Source organism: Chiloscyllium plagiosum, unplaced genomic scaffold (genome assembly GCF_037043375.1).
Source record: "Chiloscyllium plagiosum isolate Xiang-an unplaced genomic scaffold, Cpla_swu_hap1 HiC_scaffold_42, whole genome shotgun sequence".
In the NCBI taxonomy this organism is placed as follows: Eukaryota; Metazoa; Chordata; class Chondrichthyes; order Orectolobiformes; family Hemiscylliidae; genus Chiloscyllium; species Chiloscyllium plagiosum.
Genome location: NW_028270180.1, coordinates 13650776 through 13670363, shown reverse-complemented (window position 1 = coordinate 13670363; position 19588 = coordinate 13650776). Strand labels below are relative to the sequence as shown.

General features: G+C 44.0%; 1 protein-coding gene across 1 annotated transcript in view; it reads right to left on the bottom strand.

Moving 5' to 3' along the window:
• Nucleotides 1-1132: 1132 nt before the first annotated feature.
• The window catches only part of LOC122542470 (dual oxidase 1-like), a 119855-nt gene continuing 101399 nt past the window's right edge, over nucleotides 1133-19588 (bottom strand). Inside the window, exons 30-34 of the mRNA XM_043680203.2 lie at nucleotides 17164-17396; nucleotides 12725-12883; nucleotides 8401-8556; nucleotides 6474-6602; nucleotides 1133-4798 (exon numbers count right to left, since the gene is read on the bottom strand). Coding sequence (XP_043536138.1) covers nucleotides 4676-4798; nucleotides 6474-6602; nucleotides 8401-8556; nucleotides 12725-12883; nucleotides 17164-17396 — 800 coding nt within the window. The 3' untranslated portion in view covers nucleotides 1133-4675. The remainder of the gene's footprint in view (nucleotides 4799-6473; nucleotides 6603-8400; nucleotides 8557-12724; nucleotides 12884-17163; nucleotides 17397-19588) is intronic.

Genomic DNA, 19588 nt, shown 5'->3' with positions numbered 1-19588 from the left:
GCAGCTGCATCAATCCTGGACTATCCACCTTACACCTGCTTAAAACAAGTCGAAATGTTAGGGTCTGGGCCACCTTCTTCAGGGGGTCTGGCCTGGTCCATAACAAGTATTCCTGAAGTGGAGACATGTTTTATTGAGCACAAGACAAGAACCGATTAAGCAACAAGTCTCCCATTGCAGCACGGTGGCTCAGTGGTTAGCACTGTTGTCACACAGAACCAGAGTCCCGGGTTCAATTTCAACCTCGGGTATGTGTGGAATTTGCATATCCTCCCCGTGTCTGCATGGGTTTCCTCCGGGTGCTCCAGTTTCCTCCCACAATCCAAAGATGTGCACGTTAAGTGAATTGGCTATGCTTAAATTGTCAATTAGATGCATTTGTCAGAGGGAAAAGGGATCTGGATGGGTTACTCTTCGGATGGTCGGTGTGGACCTGTTGGGCCGAAGGGCCTGTTTCCACATTGCAGGGAATCTAATCTAACACTTGAGTTCTATACTACCAGGCGAGTGTTCGGAATGGAGGTTGTGATGGAATGAGCCATCCAGAAAAGCTTTAGTCTTGCCAAAGTTTAACCAGATCTGGCTCTCAGTCAACAGTAGACCAGTCCTCCTCCTGAGCGCATGGCCTCCCAAAGTCTAGAACCTTCTATTCGTCAAGGTGCGACTTTGAATGTGACCCAAACTTGCCTGTCTCAGACCATCAGGGGAATTGCTTTGATAATGATCGATAGTGGATACCTGGTCATTGCACACCACATTCTCCCATCAAATCGTTGCGTTTGTAAAATTTTCCGAATTGTAGAATAACTGAGAAATTCAACTCAAACGAGCTTTTCACTGCTCGGGCCCGACATTCAGTTTATATCGTCCTTCCACCATTTCCAAGTCAGGATAGTGTGTCACTTGGTTGGGGGTGGGGTGGAATTTGCAAGTGGTTGGTGTGCCCATGCGTCTGCTTCCCTTGCTCTTCCAGAAGGCAGAGGTCATGGGTTTGGAAGTTGCTATCAAAGGAACCTTGGCGAATGGCTGCAATGCATCTTGGGATGCTACACACTGCTGCTACTATGCTTCAGAGTGGCAGGAGTGAATGCTTAAGGTGGGGAATGGGGTGTCGCTTGAGTAGGTTTCTCTGTTTCAGATGGTGTTAAACTTTATTTGAATACGACTGGCAATTCATAATCACTGTCTGCATTTAAAAATTACATATTATTCAACAATAATTTGTCTTAAACAACATCAGTAAAATAGCAAATTGGAAGCACTGCCAGATTATTTTAATTATGAAACTTTAAACTAAGAATAGAGTTCATATTACCTTTTTTTGATTTAGTTTTTGTTAGGATCATATTACTGTAAACTTATCCTACCTTTGAAAAGATAATTGACACATGAAGCACATACTTTTCAATTTCTATCTGGTATATAGCGGAGGTTGACCCCCTTTTTTGAGAACTAAAACTGAAACAGCCAAAGAGGAGCACCTCGCTGTATAATCTGTCTGAGTGTGAAAGGTGGCGTAACCTGCTTTTCAGCAACTTCCAGTGGTTAAACAAACTAAATTCCTGACACTCAGTTTAAAATCAACAGGTAACAATTTATTTATCTAACTCTAACAGTATACAAAGTAACTAAACTATTAACAAACCAAATAAACCCGTTCTAACTACTAAAGATTCCTGAATAAAGCAAGAATCTAATGCTATGCTGTTCCAATAAAAACAAATTCCACTCATATTAAAAAAAATAGAAATTAGTCTCTCAAAATTACAGCCAGGTCACTTGTCTTCCAGAATGTTCTGCGCCTTCTCCATTTATTCTTCTGTCAGGAATATTAACTAGTTGTGCCGTCGGTACTGTTGTTATTTAGATGATGTTTTCTCTAAGACATCGATGAGACTGTGAGAGCCAGTGATTCTCTCTCTCTCTCTCTCTCTTGAGGGCCATTAGCTCTGGCAGATGGCAGCTAACTCTGGGATCCTTGTCCAACTTACTCCTTCCTTTATACCCGTGATGACATATCAGTATTTCTTACAACAGGATTGGTCCTATATTGTCAAAACCATCAGACTTAAATTTAACAGATTTTTGGTAACTAAGTACCTTGTTTGAATCGATTGCCTAAATTCAAAAGCCTGTTGTCTTGGTAAAAACTACTGCTTGGCCTTTTGATATAAATGTTTCAGTTCAGGCTCTCTGTATACTTGCAAACTTTAAAGCTACTGCTCATATACATCCATTTTAAAACTCTAAGCATAGAAAAAGCACATGATCTTTTAAAAGGACCACGCAATACTTTCCCCCTTTTAATAACACCAAATTCTAACTTCCTGCCTCCCAATCTTCAAGTACTCTACCCAACTTTGCAACATTTCTGCCACTTCCTGTCGAAAATACAACTGCTGCCTCTTCAGTGTTTGTTTTGAATCATAGAGATGGTACAGCAGGGAAACAGACCCTTCAGTCCAACCCATCCAGGTCTACCAGATATCCTAAACTAATCTAGTCCCATTTTCCAGCGCTTGGCCCATAACGCTTCCCATTCATTTACTCATCCACGTGTTTTTAAATGTTGTAATTGTACCAGCCTCCACCACTTCCCCTGGCAGCTCATTCCACACACGTACCACCCTCTGCATGAAAAAGTTTCTCCTTAGGTCTCTTTTATATCTTTCTCCTCTTAATCCTAAACCTATGCCTCCAGTTCTGCCCCGACCCCAGGGAAAAGACTTTGTCTATTTATCCTATCCATGCCCCTTGTGATATTATAAACCTCAGCCTCTGAAACTGCAGGGAAAACAGCCCCAGCCTATTCAACCTCTCCCTATAGCTCAAGCCCTCCAAACCTGGCAAAGTCCTTGTAATTTTTTTCTGAACCCTTTCAAGTTTCACAACATCCTTCCAAGAGGAGGGGAATCAGAATTGCACACAATGCTCCAAAGGTGTCCTGTACAGCCGCAACATGACCTCCCAACTCCTATACTCAATGCTCTGACCAAAAAAAAAGCATACCAAATGTCTTCTTCACTATCCTATCTACCCAGCACTCCACTTTCAAGCAACTATGAACCTACAATCCAAGGTCTCTTTGTTCAGCAACACTCCCCCGACCATAATGTAAAAACTGAAAGTTACTTCCTTCCGTCGTTGCTTGCTTAAGTTTCGAGTTAATGGTCCATTTGAGGGAGAACACAGCTTTGATACAAAACCAGAACATATCCCTCAGGACGACTCTAAACTGAAATGACCAATTCATTCCAGTTCGTTTGGCCTTAAGGAATTTTACCAAAGGATTGAGCAAACTTGATGAAATGACTGGGACATGAACTCAATGGACAATTTGTCTCTCATGCAACAGAGTTAAAGAGTGGGATATGGACGTTGTAACGTGAAGGAGAATAGCACTAAGCTGTCCAGATTAATTTGTGCTAATAGATCAGAGACAAATAGGTTGCATTTAAGTCCAGACCTTGTGTAGCAACTTGAGGTAATTTAAAAAACACTCTTTCATGGGATATGGGCATCACTAGCAGGGTCAGCACCTTTTCCCAGTTATCCTCAAACTGAATAGCTTGCTCTGCCCTTTCAGAGGGCAGTAAGAGTCCTATTGCAGTGGGTCTGGATCATATGTAGGTCAGACCAGGTAAAGACAACAGATTTCCTTCCCTAACTGAGATCAGAGAACCAGATGGCTTTTTCTGGACAATCAAAACCATAAGAAACAAGACCAGGAATTTGGCCCCTCGAGCCTGCTCCTACATTCAATGGGATCATGGCTAATCCGATATTCCTCACATCCACTTTCCTGCCTTTTCCCCACAACCATTAATTCCTGACTGACCAAGAACTTTCCTCAGCCTTAAATATACACAAGGGCTCAGCCCCCACAGTTTTCAAGGAGTTCCAAAGACTCTCAAACCTCTAAGAGAAGAAAAAACCCCTCATCTCAGTCTTAAATTGGCATATCTTCATTATGAGACTATGCCTTCTGGTCCTAGACTCTCCCATGAGGGGAAACATCCTCTCAGCATTTACCCTGTCAAGTCCCTTCAGAATCTGAAATGTTTCAATGAGATCACCTCTCATTCTTCTAAACTCCAGTGAGCAGAGTTCCAACCTGTTTAATCTTTGCTCATAAGATCATTTAGTGCACAGTAGCTTCATGGTCTTGAGACTAGCTTTCAGTTCCAGTATTTTTATTCATTTCAACATAAATCCAATGTCAGTCGTGGCAGGATTCGAACCCATGTTCCGAAAGCACAAATGTTGACCACTATCACAGTGATATTGCCATCATCAGGCTTCAGGTCAGAAGACATCCCTTCCTTTATGCAACCCACTGGCTGATTAATATTAATAATTATTAAAAACATGAATAACCATATGATGGGTTCAGATAATACACCTTCAGCAAAACCTGGATCATTAGATACAATGTTTTGTCACAAATCTTTACAATTGAAAAATTAACTTGCCGGAGAATCAAATCAGATTTACAGATTATGCAACAAGGTTAGACACAAAGATAAATAACAAGTATCCTTAGATGTGCATCTAATGTGAGAGAAAGAGTCAAACATTTTCATCATTCAAAAAAAATATTCTTTCATTCCAAGTAAGTTGTACAAAACTGATCAGTTTGAATCGTGGGGAGGTTGCTCCCTGATTGACGGCGAGGTTAGAAGTTTTCGTAGTGGTGGCTAAATTGGATCTTATGTCGCTTGTTCATGTCCTTGCAAGCTTTTTCTACATTTGTGGTCATACCAGGAGGTCCACAACTGAAGACCCCAATCTTCATAACCTGGTCAAATGAACAAGAGATTGTTTGAGTCAACAAGTGTGGTGCTGGAAAAGCACAGCCGGTCAGGTAGCATCTGAGGAGCAGGAGAGTCGACGTTTCATCAGGAATGTGGGGGATCCCCAAGGAGGCTGCAGTCCTCACTTTCTCCGAAGAGATTATTTAACTCCAGTTCGGACTTCATACCTCTTTCACTAAGCCTGAACAATTACATAAAGATTGACATTCTTTGTCTCAATGGATTTTTTTTCCTGTGACGTTTTGTCCCTGTTTTATGCACAGGATCGAGTATTCGTCTGAACTTTACTTTTTTGATTCCACAAGCTCCAAAATATACTATACAAGAGCATTTCTGAGGAACCAGATGCTGCCAAAGCGTTTCATCTTGCACTCATCAGGACAGATGCAAGAATACCAAATTTCAAAGAGAGCAACAATTTATACTGCATGAGAAAAAGGTGCTGAGTTGTTGGCAAGTGAGCTCTGATTGGGCCAGGTGTTGCTATGGAGAATACAATAGGAAATATTGTTTTCATTCTAAATAACTGTGCAACATAAATTGTAGTCGAGAGTGTGATACTGGAAAAGCACAGCAAGTCAGGCAGCATCCGAGGAGCAGGAGCAGGAGCTTATGCCCAAAACATCGATTCTCCTGCTCCTCTGATGCTGCCTGTCCTGCTGTACTTTTCCAGTTACACACTCTTGACTCAGATCTACAGCATCTGCAGTCCTCACTTTCTCCCAACATAAATTGTTACTTCCTTTGAAATTTGGTATTCTTGCATCGGTCCTGGTGTGTGCAAGACCAAAAGCTTTGATAGTTTCACTTTCTTATGGTCAGGTAACTATTTATATACCTCACATACTTCTGCTTCTTGCTGCATTTTCATTTCCATTGGGAGGCAAATATAGAAATGCTCAGGGAGAATAATTCATGTTGCTAGTGTGTTGGGTTCTTAGTATTATCCCGGCCCCTGAAGCTGGGATGGAGAAAGCAGACACATAATTTTGATTTTTCCTGATGCTAATTGAGAGATAAATGTTGGCCAGAATATATGTATTGGAAAAACTGCTCCAGGATGTTTAACATCCCCCTGGACAGAGACATAGGGCCTCAGTTAATACCTCGTTAGAAAGATACCACCGATAGTGGAGTACTCCCTCAGTAAAACACAGGAATAGCAGCCTTGACTTTGATGCTCCAGTCTTGGAATGAGATTCAACACTGAGCGTCCTGACCCAGACACAAGAGTTTGACCTCTTGAGTCACAGCTGACACTCTCAATGACATGCAAGGCCACAAAAAAAGAGGTGGCAATTCCTGAGGCACTGGTCATATCTTCTCAATTTGGAAGCGTATCTAAGACTGGGACAAACCTATAAGGACAGATAAGAACTTCCTTCTCAAGACTGTCACCGCCGCCCCAGCCATCAATTGCCAAAGGCATGATGTTCCTCACAACGAAGATCTAACGGTGTGAAATACAGTGGGTTCTGATATATCGTGTGGCCTCAAATTAGAAGAAAGTCATGCCATTTAAGCAATAGGTAAGTAAAATTCACGTTTTGCAAATAGCGGTCTAAATTCTTCAATCACATTAAAGCCAATTCGCGTTGCAGAAACACGCGTTACAACAGAACCGACTGCACAATGTCGAACCCTTACACCAGTACTCACGTCTGGGTGCACCTCCATTAGTGAATGGAAGAAAGGGACAAATTGGGGACGTCCAAAGTGGGTGATGGAGCGAAGTCCAGTGAACAAGCTGCGGTTTGACACCTTCTGGAAGTGACGTTCGCAAATGTACTAAAGCAAGAAACACAGAACATTTCATTTGTGAGGTCAGGAAGACAGCCCAATGGCCTTGATATTCCAGTCAGTGGCAATGTTGGGTGCCACTGTTCATGAACGTCTGATCTAATAATAACAACATTACACATCTCTCCAGGGATCTTCTGATCCCAACTGATGCAACATCTCCTGAGCAAGTCCAGTGAGTGGAGTCGAGTCAGGGGAAGGAGAGGACATTTCTCCCACTGCCTTTATGACAGTAGCTACTTTATTCAGACATGTTTTTAAAGGTCCCAGTCTTTGAATGAATGAGTGTGGCTGAGTAGGTTATCTCAGATGATAAAGGCATCTTGATCAATTGGGCCAATGGGTGAGGTGCGGCCGACGGACATAAATTCAGATAAATGTAAGGTGTTGCATTTTGGTAAGGCAAACCAGGACAGAGCTTACACACTTAATGGTAGGGTCCTGGGGAGTGTTGTCGAACAGAGACCTAGGAGTACACAGGTATCATAGGTAGACAGGGTGGTAAAGAAGGTGTTTAGCATGCTTTTCTTCATGATGCAGACCATTAAGTATAGGTGTTGGGACGTCATGTTGCAGTTGTACAGGAGATTGGTGAGGCCTCTTTTGGAGTACTGTGTACAGTTCTAGTTGCCCTCCTACAGAGTGCAGGAAAGATCTAACAGGATATTACTGGGACTGGAGGCCTTGAGTTATAAGGAGAGGCTGAATAGGCTGGGATCTTTTTCACTGGAGTGTGGGAGGTTTAAGGGTGACCAAATAGAGATTTACAAAATCATGTGGGGTATGATAAGGTGACTACCAAAGGTCTTTTCCCTAGGGTTGACAAGTTCAAAACTGGAGGGCATAATTTTAACCTTCTCCACAGAGAAGGTGTGGAATGAACTACCAGAGGAAGTGGTAGATGCAGGTACAGTTACAACATTGAAAAGATATTTGGACAGGTACATGAACAAGAAAGGTTTAGAGGGAGATGGGCCAAATGGAAGCAAATGGGATTAGTTTAGTTTGGGAAATTTGGTTGGCATGGACTGATTGGACTGAAGGATCTGTTTCCATGCTGGATGACTCTATTAATCTATGTGTGAATGTGTGAGTGGACGAGTGGGTGGATTAGTGAACAGGTAGCTGGCTGGTTTGGCAGCTCGATAGGTGAGTGGGTAGTCAGGTAACCTGGGTGGGAGAGAAGTGTCAATGGCTTTAGTTGGGGGTTAGCTGGAGGGGTGGGAAGTCAGAATGGCTCGGGTGTAATCAGGTAGAAGGTGAATGGGTTGGAAGGGTACTCGGGTCTGGTTGGGGGTGGTCAAGGAAGGGTGTTGTTAGGTGAACGGGTGAGGGGCTGTGTCAGTTCTGGGGTTACCATAAACCTGTGAACATTTCCAGGATAAATCACATGTCTCTGGTCTGTCCCTTCGCCCTGAGTTCAAGGTCAGTGTCACTTTTGCAGGGTCACAATCCAGCCTGTCAGAAGTTTAAATATCCCATGGCGTTCCCAGGTATGTCAAAGCACCAGGACAACCAGAGGGTCCTGATCGGGGCCAGGGATAGAGATGACAGACCGCTTTGCTGTTCCTGGAACAGACCTCCAAAGACCACAGACTTGCACGCCAACCCAGCAGCACCCGCCCTGGACCAGATTCTAGGTGACCTACTTCTTAGGCCCAGAACTGTCCTACACCCTGGTCTCATCCCTCACGGTTTGGAGATGAGAGAACAAGAGCCAATAAGTCACTGGTTAACTCAGTGCTGACTAGGCCTTGTACAAATCAGGGCTCCAGTTTATGCTTACGAGCATGGTGGTCCTCAAGTCAAATTTCTCCGCCAGCTGAGTGATGTAGATGTGGACGGTCACCAGGGAATTTTTGTCAGCCTCTTCAACTTCACGGATGATATCCTCCAGCCACTCAAACTGCTTCTGTGTCCGAGTCACCCAGATGAAGTAAATCTGTCAACGTGGAGTTTTAAAGAGGAATTAGAGCAAAGCAAAACATGGAAACGTGGGAAATAGGATCCAAAGTAGGCCCCTCGGCCCCTTGAGCCTCCGCCATGCAACATGATCATGGCTGATCATCCAACCCGGTCCCCAGTTCCCATTTTCTCCCCACACCCTTTGACCCCTTTAGCGCTAAGAACTGCATCTAAATCCTGTACCTAATTGTCCCCATTAGTAGCAATTCATTCTCCCAGGCTGATCATTATCCACTCCTTTGTCTGTCGAACTGTTCTAGGAGTCATAGAGTCATAGAGATGTACAGCATGGAAACAGACCCTTCAGTCCAACTCGTCCATGTCGACCAGCTATCCCAACCCAATCTCGTCCCACCTGCCAGCACCCTCCAAACCCTTCCTATTCATATACCCATCCAGATACCTTTTAAATGTTGCAATTGTACCAGCCTCCACCACTTCCTCTGGCAGCCCATACCACACAGGCACCACCCTCTGCATGAAAATGTTGCCGCTTCGGTCTCTTTTATATCTTTCCCCTCTCACCCTAAACCAATGCCCTCAAGTTCTGGACTCCCCGGCCCAGGGAAAAGACCTTGTCTATTTACCCTATCCATGCCTCTCATGATTTTATAAACTTTGATAAGGTCACCCCTCAGCCTCCGACGCTCCAGGGAAAACAGCCATAGCCTATTTAACCTCTCCCTTTTGCTCAAATCCTCCAACCCTGGCAACATCCTTGTAAATCTTTTCTGAACACTTTCAAATTTCACAACACCTTTCCGATAGGAAGGAGACCAGAACTGCACGCAATATTCCAACTCCTTTGTCTGTCTGACTGTTCTTCTCTCTCTTTAGGCTCTTTCCCCACCCATTGTTTGCTTCTTACCTCTCACCCCACCATACCTTCTGTATAAAAAAAAGCTTCCTAGCTACCATCAGTTCTGACAAAGGGTCACTGGACCCGAAACGTTAACCATGATTTCTCTCCACAGATGCTGCCAGACCTGCTGAGCTTTTCCAGCAGTTTCTGCTTGGTGGTTCCGATTTCCAGCAACACAGCTCTTTAGAGTTTTTGTATCTAATTCCTTCTTGAAAACATTCAAAGCTTTGGCCTCGATCACTTTCTGTGGCAGGGAATGCCCCAGGCTCACCACTCTCTGGGTGAAGAAACACTTCTTAATTTCTCCTGACGGGGATCCATGCAATGTATAAATGTGGGAAACACGGTATTAGCAAAGTAACCACAAGTGAAGGGAAGCTTAATCAGGACCCTAAAGTCCTGGATATTTAATGCTGTTGCAACTACATGCTCAGAACCAGAAGTTCTGAGCTTCTGGTTGCTACCAGGATGTCTCTCCTGCTAACAGGAAATGACATGGAGTTATTTCACGGGCAGTGATCGAGCTTTCTCTGGGGAAGACAGATATATATTTGAAAAGAAGGAATTGCAAGGCTGTGGGAAAGGGGGGGCTGGGATTCAGACAGAGGGGAGTTTCAGCCCTTTGCTTTGCAGAAGTGGAATCTTTGGCCACCCTGTGGGACACAAGATGAAGAAAGATAAATGTCCTGGGATGTGCAGGTTAGGTGGATTAGGCAGGCCAAGTTTCCCCATAGTGTCTCGGGATGAGTAGGTTGTGTAATTTGGTCAGGCTAAATTGTCCCATAGTGTCCCAGGATTTGCAGGTTAGTTGGATTGGGCAGACTGAATTGTCCCGTAGTGTCCCTGGATTTGCAGGTTATGTAGATTGGACATGCTAAAATGCCCTGTAGTGTCTAGGGATGTGCAAATTATGTAGATTGGACAGGCTAAATTGCACCATAGTGTTCTGGGATTTGCAGGTTAAGTGGATTGGGCAGGTTAACTTGCCCTTAATATCATGGGATGGTGTAGGTAGGTGTATTGGCCATGGTAAATATGTGATTACGGGGATAATGTAGTGGGCTGGATCTGAGTGAGATGCTCTTCAGAGGGTCAGTGCAGACTCAATGGGCTGAATGGCCTCTTTCTGCCTTGTAGAATTCTATGATCCTAAGCGCAGGTTTCAAAACCAATATGAGATCTTGTATAAAGCCTCCTCAGGTTATTAAATGAGAAAGCAGAGTAAAGATCACAGTTTTGCATCATGTTCCAGGAAAGGTGTTCCCTTTTATTATCACCATATGATTACAGCCTGGCAGATTGGAATGCGCTGTAAATTTTTAGATTAAGAAAAGCGACATTGAATGGTCAGCAGGTGGGCAAGATTAGTGTTCTGCAGATATCATACCATCAAGTGCCTGAGGAACTATTTGCATGAATCTTTTAATTAAAACTAAAATTAGTCACTGCTCTTCAAAATACTTTCCAGATAAATAATGGGATAGAACATTCAGTCATATATCACGGAAGTAGTGAAATATTGCAAACAATATGAAGAAATTATAAAATGTATTCCTTCCTTGTTTTCTGAAAGCACGCATAATATGATACATGCATGAGGAATATGTGAACCAAATCAGATTAACTCTGGATTTCAAAAAAAACAAAGACAGCATTGTGATTTGGTGTCCCTCATGATTATAAGAACACTATCCTTGTCTTATGTTCTTTGAGTGTACTGTTGGTGTGGGACTGAGACAAAGGTCAGAACACCAATTCATGGTCTGTGACAAGGTTAGCTGATCTCTTCATTTCGTTTCCTCTTTCTCCAGCCAACCACTAATTGCCCTAAGTTTGCTGATGACACCACCATAGTTGGTCGAATCTTAGATGGCGACGAAACAGATTACAGACAGGAGGTGGAAGACCTGGAAAAATAGTGCACTGAGAACAATCTAGTTCCAATGCTGGCAAAACCAAGGAATTCATTACTGACTTCCGACGGGATGTTACTCATGCCCCCTTACACATTAACAGCACAGACGTAGAATGAGTGGAGAGTGTCAAGCTCCTGGGAGTGGTCATCCACAACAAGCTTTTTTGGACTCTTCATGTGGACGCACTGGTTACAAAGGCTCAACAATGTCTCTTCTTCCTCAGGCAGCTGAGGAAATTGGGCATGACAGCGAATACCCTTGCTAACTTTTATAGGTGTGCCATCGAGAGCATTCTGTCTGGATGTATCAATACCTGGTATGACAACTGTACCATTCAAGATCGGAGACGGTTACAGAGACTGGTGAACTCGGCCCGGACAATCACAAAGGCCAACCTCCCATCTATAGACTCCATCTACCAGGCCCACTGTCAAGGAAAGGCCACCAGCATTCTCAAAGATCCATCCCACCCTGGCAATGTTTTTCTACAACCTCTACCATCGGGGAGAAGGTACAGAAGCCTGAACACCCACACCAGCTGATTTCGAAACAGTTTCTACCCTACTGTTGTTAGAATACTGAATGGACTCTCAAACTCTTAACATTCGCCTGTACCTGTGTTTTTGTTTTTGCTGCTGTTTACCTATTATTTACTTATTTATGCTACTTAACTCTGTGATCTGCCTGTATTGCTTGCAAGATTAAGCTTTTCACTGTGCCTCGGTACATATGTGACAATAAATTCAATTCAATTCAGTAATAAGCCACATTCTTAAACATAACTGCATGGGCTTCTGAGTAGTTGACTGTATTAGTATGGGCCTGGAGTCACATGTAGGTCAGCGCAGGCACAGATGGCATAGTTCCCTCCCTAAAGGACATTGGTGAATTTGGCGTTATTTCACAACAGTCCAGAAGTTTCCTGATCGCCATTCCTCCCTTTATATAATTGAGAATTTAAATTTCCACGGTAGGATAGTTTGTGCCTCTGGATTGCTATTCTGGCAACATAACTACAATGTCATTCGACTACAAAAACTGACCTCAGTGTGTTTGGAATGAAGGAAGGCAAAGGAGCAAGCATTTCACCACTTAACCTGCTCCTGAGAGCTGTCCGTGTTTCTAATCTTGGGTGTCTTGCATAAATGTGCAACAGGCTGTGATTGTTATGGCCTTTCTGCTCACTTAGTGGTTGGCACACTCTCTCTCATCAGGCATACACATGATTACTAATTGCCAGTCAAATGGATCAGTGGATCGATAAGAGGCAGTGAAGGAGAGGAATCTGGCATAGGGATGCCCGCTGCTCTTATTCAAAGGCTGCGTCACGTTTAAAAATGGATCAGGACACATTTAGGCCAGTTTACCTTCTTACATAATATTTTGCTGTTGGTTGTTGACTTGAAGACAAGGTCTTTGAGGATAGATGCAAACGGAGTTACACCAATCCCTCCTCCTACCAGAACAGACACCTCGAACTTGTTCCATTCTTGGTGACCCTCACCAAAAGGTCCATCCAGATAGATCTAAGGGGAGTAAAAGTCTGTGTCAGGTTTGGTCTTAGATACAGCATTATAGTTAAACTCACACTATGAATGCCCTTGGTATGACCAAAAATTTGGATGTCTGTATTAATGTCTGTTTATGTGGCTCAATTCAAATTTTGTTCTGTATCATGTCTGTGAAATATTTAATTTTGCTACATTAAAGGTGCCATATAAATGTGCTGCGGAAAATAATTTGCAATGAATTGGAATTTGTGTTTTCCTTCTGTACATCATGGGCAAAACTCTTGCCATTTTCCAGAAGAAATACAATCATAATAGCTGCAGTGAGATATCCAGTTGCATCATGACACATCTCTCTTCGCTGATATTCCCCACTTACCCTTGCTATAGAATTGCTGAACTGCTGGGTTTTCAGGAATGCATTTGTAACGCCACAATGTACTGCGAACACAAGAACTCTTTCCCCATCCCTCTCCTGCACCATGGCAAAGCCAAGCACTCCTGAAACCGTCCAGAGCTGCTGTCGCTTAAATCCCATTGTTAATACAAATGATTAAATTGTCTGCCCTATATTCAGGTTATCATACCCTTTCCATTTCACATGGCAATTTTAATTCACATGGTGCTAGCACAGAACCTTCTTTTAGGTATTTCTAAGGCAACCCATTCAGAGTTGATGGGACAGGTGGGAGCAGGTGGCACTTGAACCTGGGCCTCTTAGTCCAGAGATAGGGACACTACCACTGCACCGCAAGAGCCCCCAGGACTTTCTGTTAGATATTTTCTAATTAGAGATGTTATTAGACATCTCTGGAGCAGGTGGGACTTGAACACAGGCCTCTTAGCCTCGAGGTAGCCTCGAGCTATCACAAAAGGCCCCAGAACTTTCTTTTGTTCCTCCACAGAAATGGGTGTAACCTGCAAGGTCCCCATTCATTGCCTACTCATAACGGCCCTGGAGAAGGTAAAGGCGAGTGATCTTCTTGATCGTTTGCGGTTTATTTGGGAGAGGTATTTGCGGAGTACCATCACAGATCACAGAGGGATTTCTGGGATTTTGACCCAGTGACAATAAAGGAATGGCGATATTGTTCCATGGCAGAGCAGAGGGTGGTTTCAAAGGAAACTTCCAGGGGGGTGATGTTTCCTTGTACCTGCTTCCCTTGCCCCTCTACGTGGTTGAGATCGTGGGTTTGGAGGGTGCTACTGAAGCAGACTTGCTGAGTTCCTGCAGTGCATCTTGTAGATTGTACACCCTGCTGTGATGTCATGGAGACAATGAATGTTTGAGGAGGTGGATGGGGTGCTGTTCCAATTTGCTATTTTGTCCCAGATGATGTCAAGGTCCTTGAGTGATGTTGATGTTTCAGACAAGCAAGTGAATAATATTCCATCACATTCTTTTGTGATTTTGATTGAGGTATAGATATTGGTGATGACAACTGGAGAGATCACTCCTGCTATTCTTTGAAAAGGTGCCATGAGATCCTCCACATTTATCTAAGAAGGTAGATGGAGTCTCTGCTCAACAGACCTTGTGAGAAACAGCATCTCTGACTGTGCAGCACCCCCTCAGAGTAACAGCCTTGATTTTTACATCAAGTCCTGAGCTTGAATGGAACATAGAATCTTGTCACTCAGAGGTTACTAACTGAGGTACAGCTGATAGCTAAGACCACAAACAATGACAAGACCACAACTGTGTTATTAGCTGGACAGTAATGAATAGTTTCCACACTACTTTTAGGTATAACCTGGTGGATTTAATAAAGAGAGGAACAAAACATTTTTTTATTTTGTCTTGGAAGGTCTCTATCCCATTGAAAATATCTCATTCATGGCACCATGGGTTACTGCGGATGACCCATCAGCTTATTCACATTTACGAGTTGTCTGTAAACACATGCTGAAACTTCCATCACTTGTTAATCGTGGGTGATTAATGTGCCAAGTTGGAGGACAAAAGGTTGTACTAGGATTTCGTGACTGCTGGAGCTGAAAATAAACTTAGTTATGCTTGAAATGACTGACGTTCCACAAAGTTGTCAGAGAGATGCTGAATGAGATTTTTTTAATGTTCACTCATGACTTGGTGATACTGGTTGGACCAGTATTTATGACCTACCCCTAGTTGCCCTTGAGAAGATGGTGAGAAACTGCATGCTTGAACTGCTGAAGTCCATATGCTGTAGGTATACCCACAATGCCTCAAGGGAGGGAATTCCAGGATTTTGACCCAGTGACAAACAAGGAATACATACATTTCCAAGTCAGGCTGGTGAGTGACTTAGAAGGGAACTTGCAGGTGGTGGTGCTCCATGAATCAACTGAATTTATCCTTCTCGATGGGAATGGTAGTGGGTTTGGAAGGTAATATCTGAGGGCTTTGGTGAATTTCTGCAGTAGATAGTACTCGCTGCTGTTACTGTGCGTTGGTGGTGGAGGGAGTGAATGTTTGTGGATGCAATGCCAATAAAGCCAGCTGCTTTGTCCTGGATGATATCAAACCTCTAAGTGTTGCTGGTACTGAACCCATCCAGGCAAATGGGGGGTATTCTGTCTTACTCCTGACCTGAGTCTTGTAAATCGTGGGCAGGCTTTGGAACATCAGGAGTTGAGTTGCTCTGACCTGCTTTTGTAGCCCCTATGGTGTTGTAAATGGATCAAATCTACTTGTAAGTGGAACCAGTTTAGATTAGATTCCCCACAGTGTGGAAACAGGCCATTTGGCCCAATAGGTCCACACCGACCCTCTGAAGAGTAACCCAACAAAATCCATTTCCCTACCCTATATTTACCACTGACTAATACACCTAGCACTATGGGCAATTTAGCATAGCCAATTCACCTGACCTACACAGCTTTCGATTGTGGGAGGAAACACACGCAGACATGGGGAGAGTGTGCAAACTCCACACAGACAGTCGCCCGTGGATGGAATTGAACCCAGGTCCCTGGTGCTGTGAAGCAGCAGTGCTAACCTCTGAGTCACCGTGCTGCCCCTAGAGCCACTGCTTATATATGACTACTGCTTCAAGTTATGTCACTAGACTTGATAATCCACTAAGTAATAATTGTATCACTATATAATTACAAGATAAAACAATATTTGACGGAGTATAGAGAGAAAGTAAGGAAGTGAGAGTCAAAGAGCCAGTACATGCATCTTGGGTCAAGTAACCTCCTCCTGTGCTGTCATGTCATGTATAGGAGGGAAGGAGCATCTAACAAACATGGGTGACTCAGTGGCTCAGTGGCTAGCTCTGCTGCCTCACAGTGCTAGGGACATGGGTCCAATTCCAACATTGGGCACCTGTCTGTGTGGAGATTGCACATTCTCCCCGTGTCTGCGTGGGTTTCCTCCGGGTGCTCTGATTTCCTCCCACAGTCCTAAGATGTGCAGGTTAGGTGGATTGGCCATGCTAAATTGATCATAGTCTCCAGGGATTGTGTCACTTCATTATGAGCCAATGGCTAACAGACAGCCAGTGTAGAGAGGATACTTTCAAAGTGGCAACAACTCTTTATAGAGAGAGATAATGTGATTCTCAGAGTGGTGTTGTCTGGCAGTCTAGGTGGCAAGATTTGTAGTGGAGATACTCAGGGTCTAGTCCTGCTATAAATGTCCTAAGACGGACAAAGGACGGTCAAAGAAATAACTTGTTTTGGACATTGCCCATCATGTCCTCAGGATGTTGCAAAGCATTTGGCAGCAAATTAATTAGCAACATTCTGGGGACACTTGGAACATGGAGAAGGTGGAAGCAAATGGCCAGTTTCAGAATGAGATCCACAAGAAGAATCCTGAGGGTAAGCTGGATGAAGAAAGGCTGAACGAAGTTCATGATAATTCTGAAATAATACTGAAAGGTGACAGTGCGGGAGGATTGAGCCTAATCATCATCAGGTGGATTAAAAGAGAGACAGTGAAGGAACACAAGAATGGGGGTAGACCTTTCACCCCCTCAAACCTGTCCCTTCATTCAGTGAGATCATGACTAATCTGTGACCTAATTCCATATACCTGCCATATCCCTGAATAACTTTGCTTAACAAAAATCTATCTATCTCAGATTTATCCTCTAATCCAATATGTGCTGCAGTTTGTGGAATAGAGTTGCAAGCATTTATCATCCTTTGTGTGTAGAAGTGTTTCCCTAAGGAAGTGACATCAAAGACAACAAGAAGTGATCCATTGTTGCAATGATGCCACTCAGCTTGGCACACAGAAACAATGACAATTACATTCCAAATAAAATTACATTTATTGCTGATAGAAATCTCTACATTCTCCCTACCTTGGGGTATCTACCGAGAAGCGATATATTTTCTGGAGAGTAGGTTTCCCGTAATCGAATTGTCCATGGTCCTACTGCCCTGATGTGAAGGCTGAGGGTGTCTTCGTGCGGAGCTGAAGTCAGAGTGAAAGGATGGTACTCATTCGTTCCCAAAGCAAGGCTTGCTATACGTACCCACTGACCGGATTTATATTCAAAATCTCTCGGGCGTTTAAATTCAAGATTAGTAACCCCTACAAAGAAAAATGCAACAGGTTATTTGCCAGAGTCGTTTGGTAAGGCAAACCACAGCAGGACTGACACAGTTAATGGTAGGACCCTGGAAAGTGCTGTCGAACAGACCAACCTCAGGATGCAAGTACATATTCCTTGAAAGTGGTGTCACGTAGATAGGGTGATGCAGAAGGCATTTGGCATACTTGCTTCATCGGTCAGAGTATTGCGTACAGGATTTGGGGCATCATGTTATAGCTGTATTGATAAAGTCATATTTAGAGTACTGTGTACAATTCTGGTCACCCAGCTACATATTATTAAACTGGAAAAGATGTAAAAAAGATTTATAAGGATGTTACCAGACCAGACGGATTGAATTATAAGAAGAGGCTGGATAGGCTGAGACTTCTCTCCCTACAGTGTACGAGGCTGAGAGGTGATCTTATAGAGGTTTATAAAGTCATGAGGGACATAGATAAAGTGAATAAGTCTTTTCCCCAGGGTAGGGGAGTCCAAACCTAGAGGGCATGAGTTGAGGTGAGAGGGAAAAGATTTAAAAGGGACCGGAGGCAACTTTTTCACACAGAAGGTGGTGCATATATGGAACGAGCTGGTAGAGGCAGGTAAATTTACAACATTTAAAAGACATTTGGACATGTATATGGATAGGAAAAGTTCAGACGGATATGGGCCAAATGCAGGCACATGGCACTAGTTCGGTGTAGGGAACCTGGTCAGCACAGATGAGTTGGACTGAAGAGCCTTCTTCTCTGTTGTATGACTCCATGAAAGGCCACATCGTTTTGGTGTTGATAGCAACAGGCTTTTGTGGTCAATGAAATACCTGGTGTAAATGGAATTCCGATGTCCCAGACCAGTGCCCGAACTGGCAAACCCACATTCAGAGACTTCACAAGCTGGTGGGAATGGCACATTTACATGGGAAGTGCTGTTGTTTGGGGAATGGGAAGAAGTGCTGTTAGGGGAATGGGAAGTGCTGCTGTTTGGGGAATGGGAAGTGGTGATGTTTGGGGTATGGGGAGTGGTGATGTTTGGGGAATGGGAAGTGGTGATGTTTGGGGTATGGGGAGTGGTGATGTTTGGGGAATGGGAAGTGCCGCTGTTTGGGGAATGGGAAGCGTTGTTGTTTGGGGAATGGGAAGTGGTGATGTTTGGGGAATTGGAAGAAGTGCTGTTAGGGGACTGGGAAGCGGTGATGTTTGGGGAATGGGAAATGGTGATGTTTGGGGAATGGGGTGTGGTGATGTCTGGGGAATGGGAAGCGTTGTTGTTTGGGGAATGGGAAGTAGTGATGTTTGGGGTATGGGAAGTGGTGATGTTTGGGGAATGGGAAGAAATGCTGTTTGGGGAATGGGGAGTGGTGATGTTTGGAGAATGGGAAGCGTTGTTGTTTGGGGAATGGGAAGAAGTGCTGTTTGGGGAATGGGAAGTGGTGATGTTTGGGGTATGGGAAATGGTGATGTTTGGGGAATGGGGAGTGGTGATGTTTGGGGAATGGGAAGTGGTGATGTTTGGGGAATGGGAAGTGGTGATGTTTGGGGAATGGGGAATGGTGATGTTTGGGGAATGGGGTGTGGTGATGTTTGGGGAATGGGAAGCGTTGTTGTTTGGGGAATGGGAAGTAGTGATGTTTGAGGTATGGGAAGTGGTGATGTTTGGGGAATGGGAAGAAGTGCTGTTTGGGGAATGGGGAGTGGTGATGTTTGGGGAATGGGGAGTGGTGATGCTTGGGGAATGGGAAACGTTGTTGTTTGTGGAATGGGGAGTGGTGATGTTAGGGGAATGGGAAGTGCTGCTGTTTGGGGTATGGGAAGTGGTGATGTTCGGGGAATGGGAAGTGGTGATGCTTGGGGAATGGGAAGTGTTGTTGTTTGGGGAATGGGGAGTGGTGATGTTTGGGGAATGTGGAATGGTGATGTTTCGGGTATGGGAAGTGGTGATGTTAGGGGAATGGGAAGTGCTGCTGTTTGGGGTATGGGAAGTGGTGATGTTTGGGGAATGGGAAGTGGTGATGCTTGGGGAATGGGAAGCATTGTTGTTTGGGGAATGGGGAGTGATGATGTTTGGGGTATGGGGAGTGGTATTGTTTGGGGAATGGGAAGTGGTGATGTTTCAGGAATGGGGAGTGGTGCTGTTTGGGGACTGGGGGGTGGTGATGTTTGGGGAATGGGAAGCGTTGTTGTTTGGG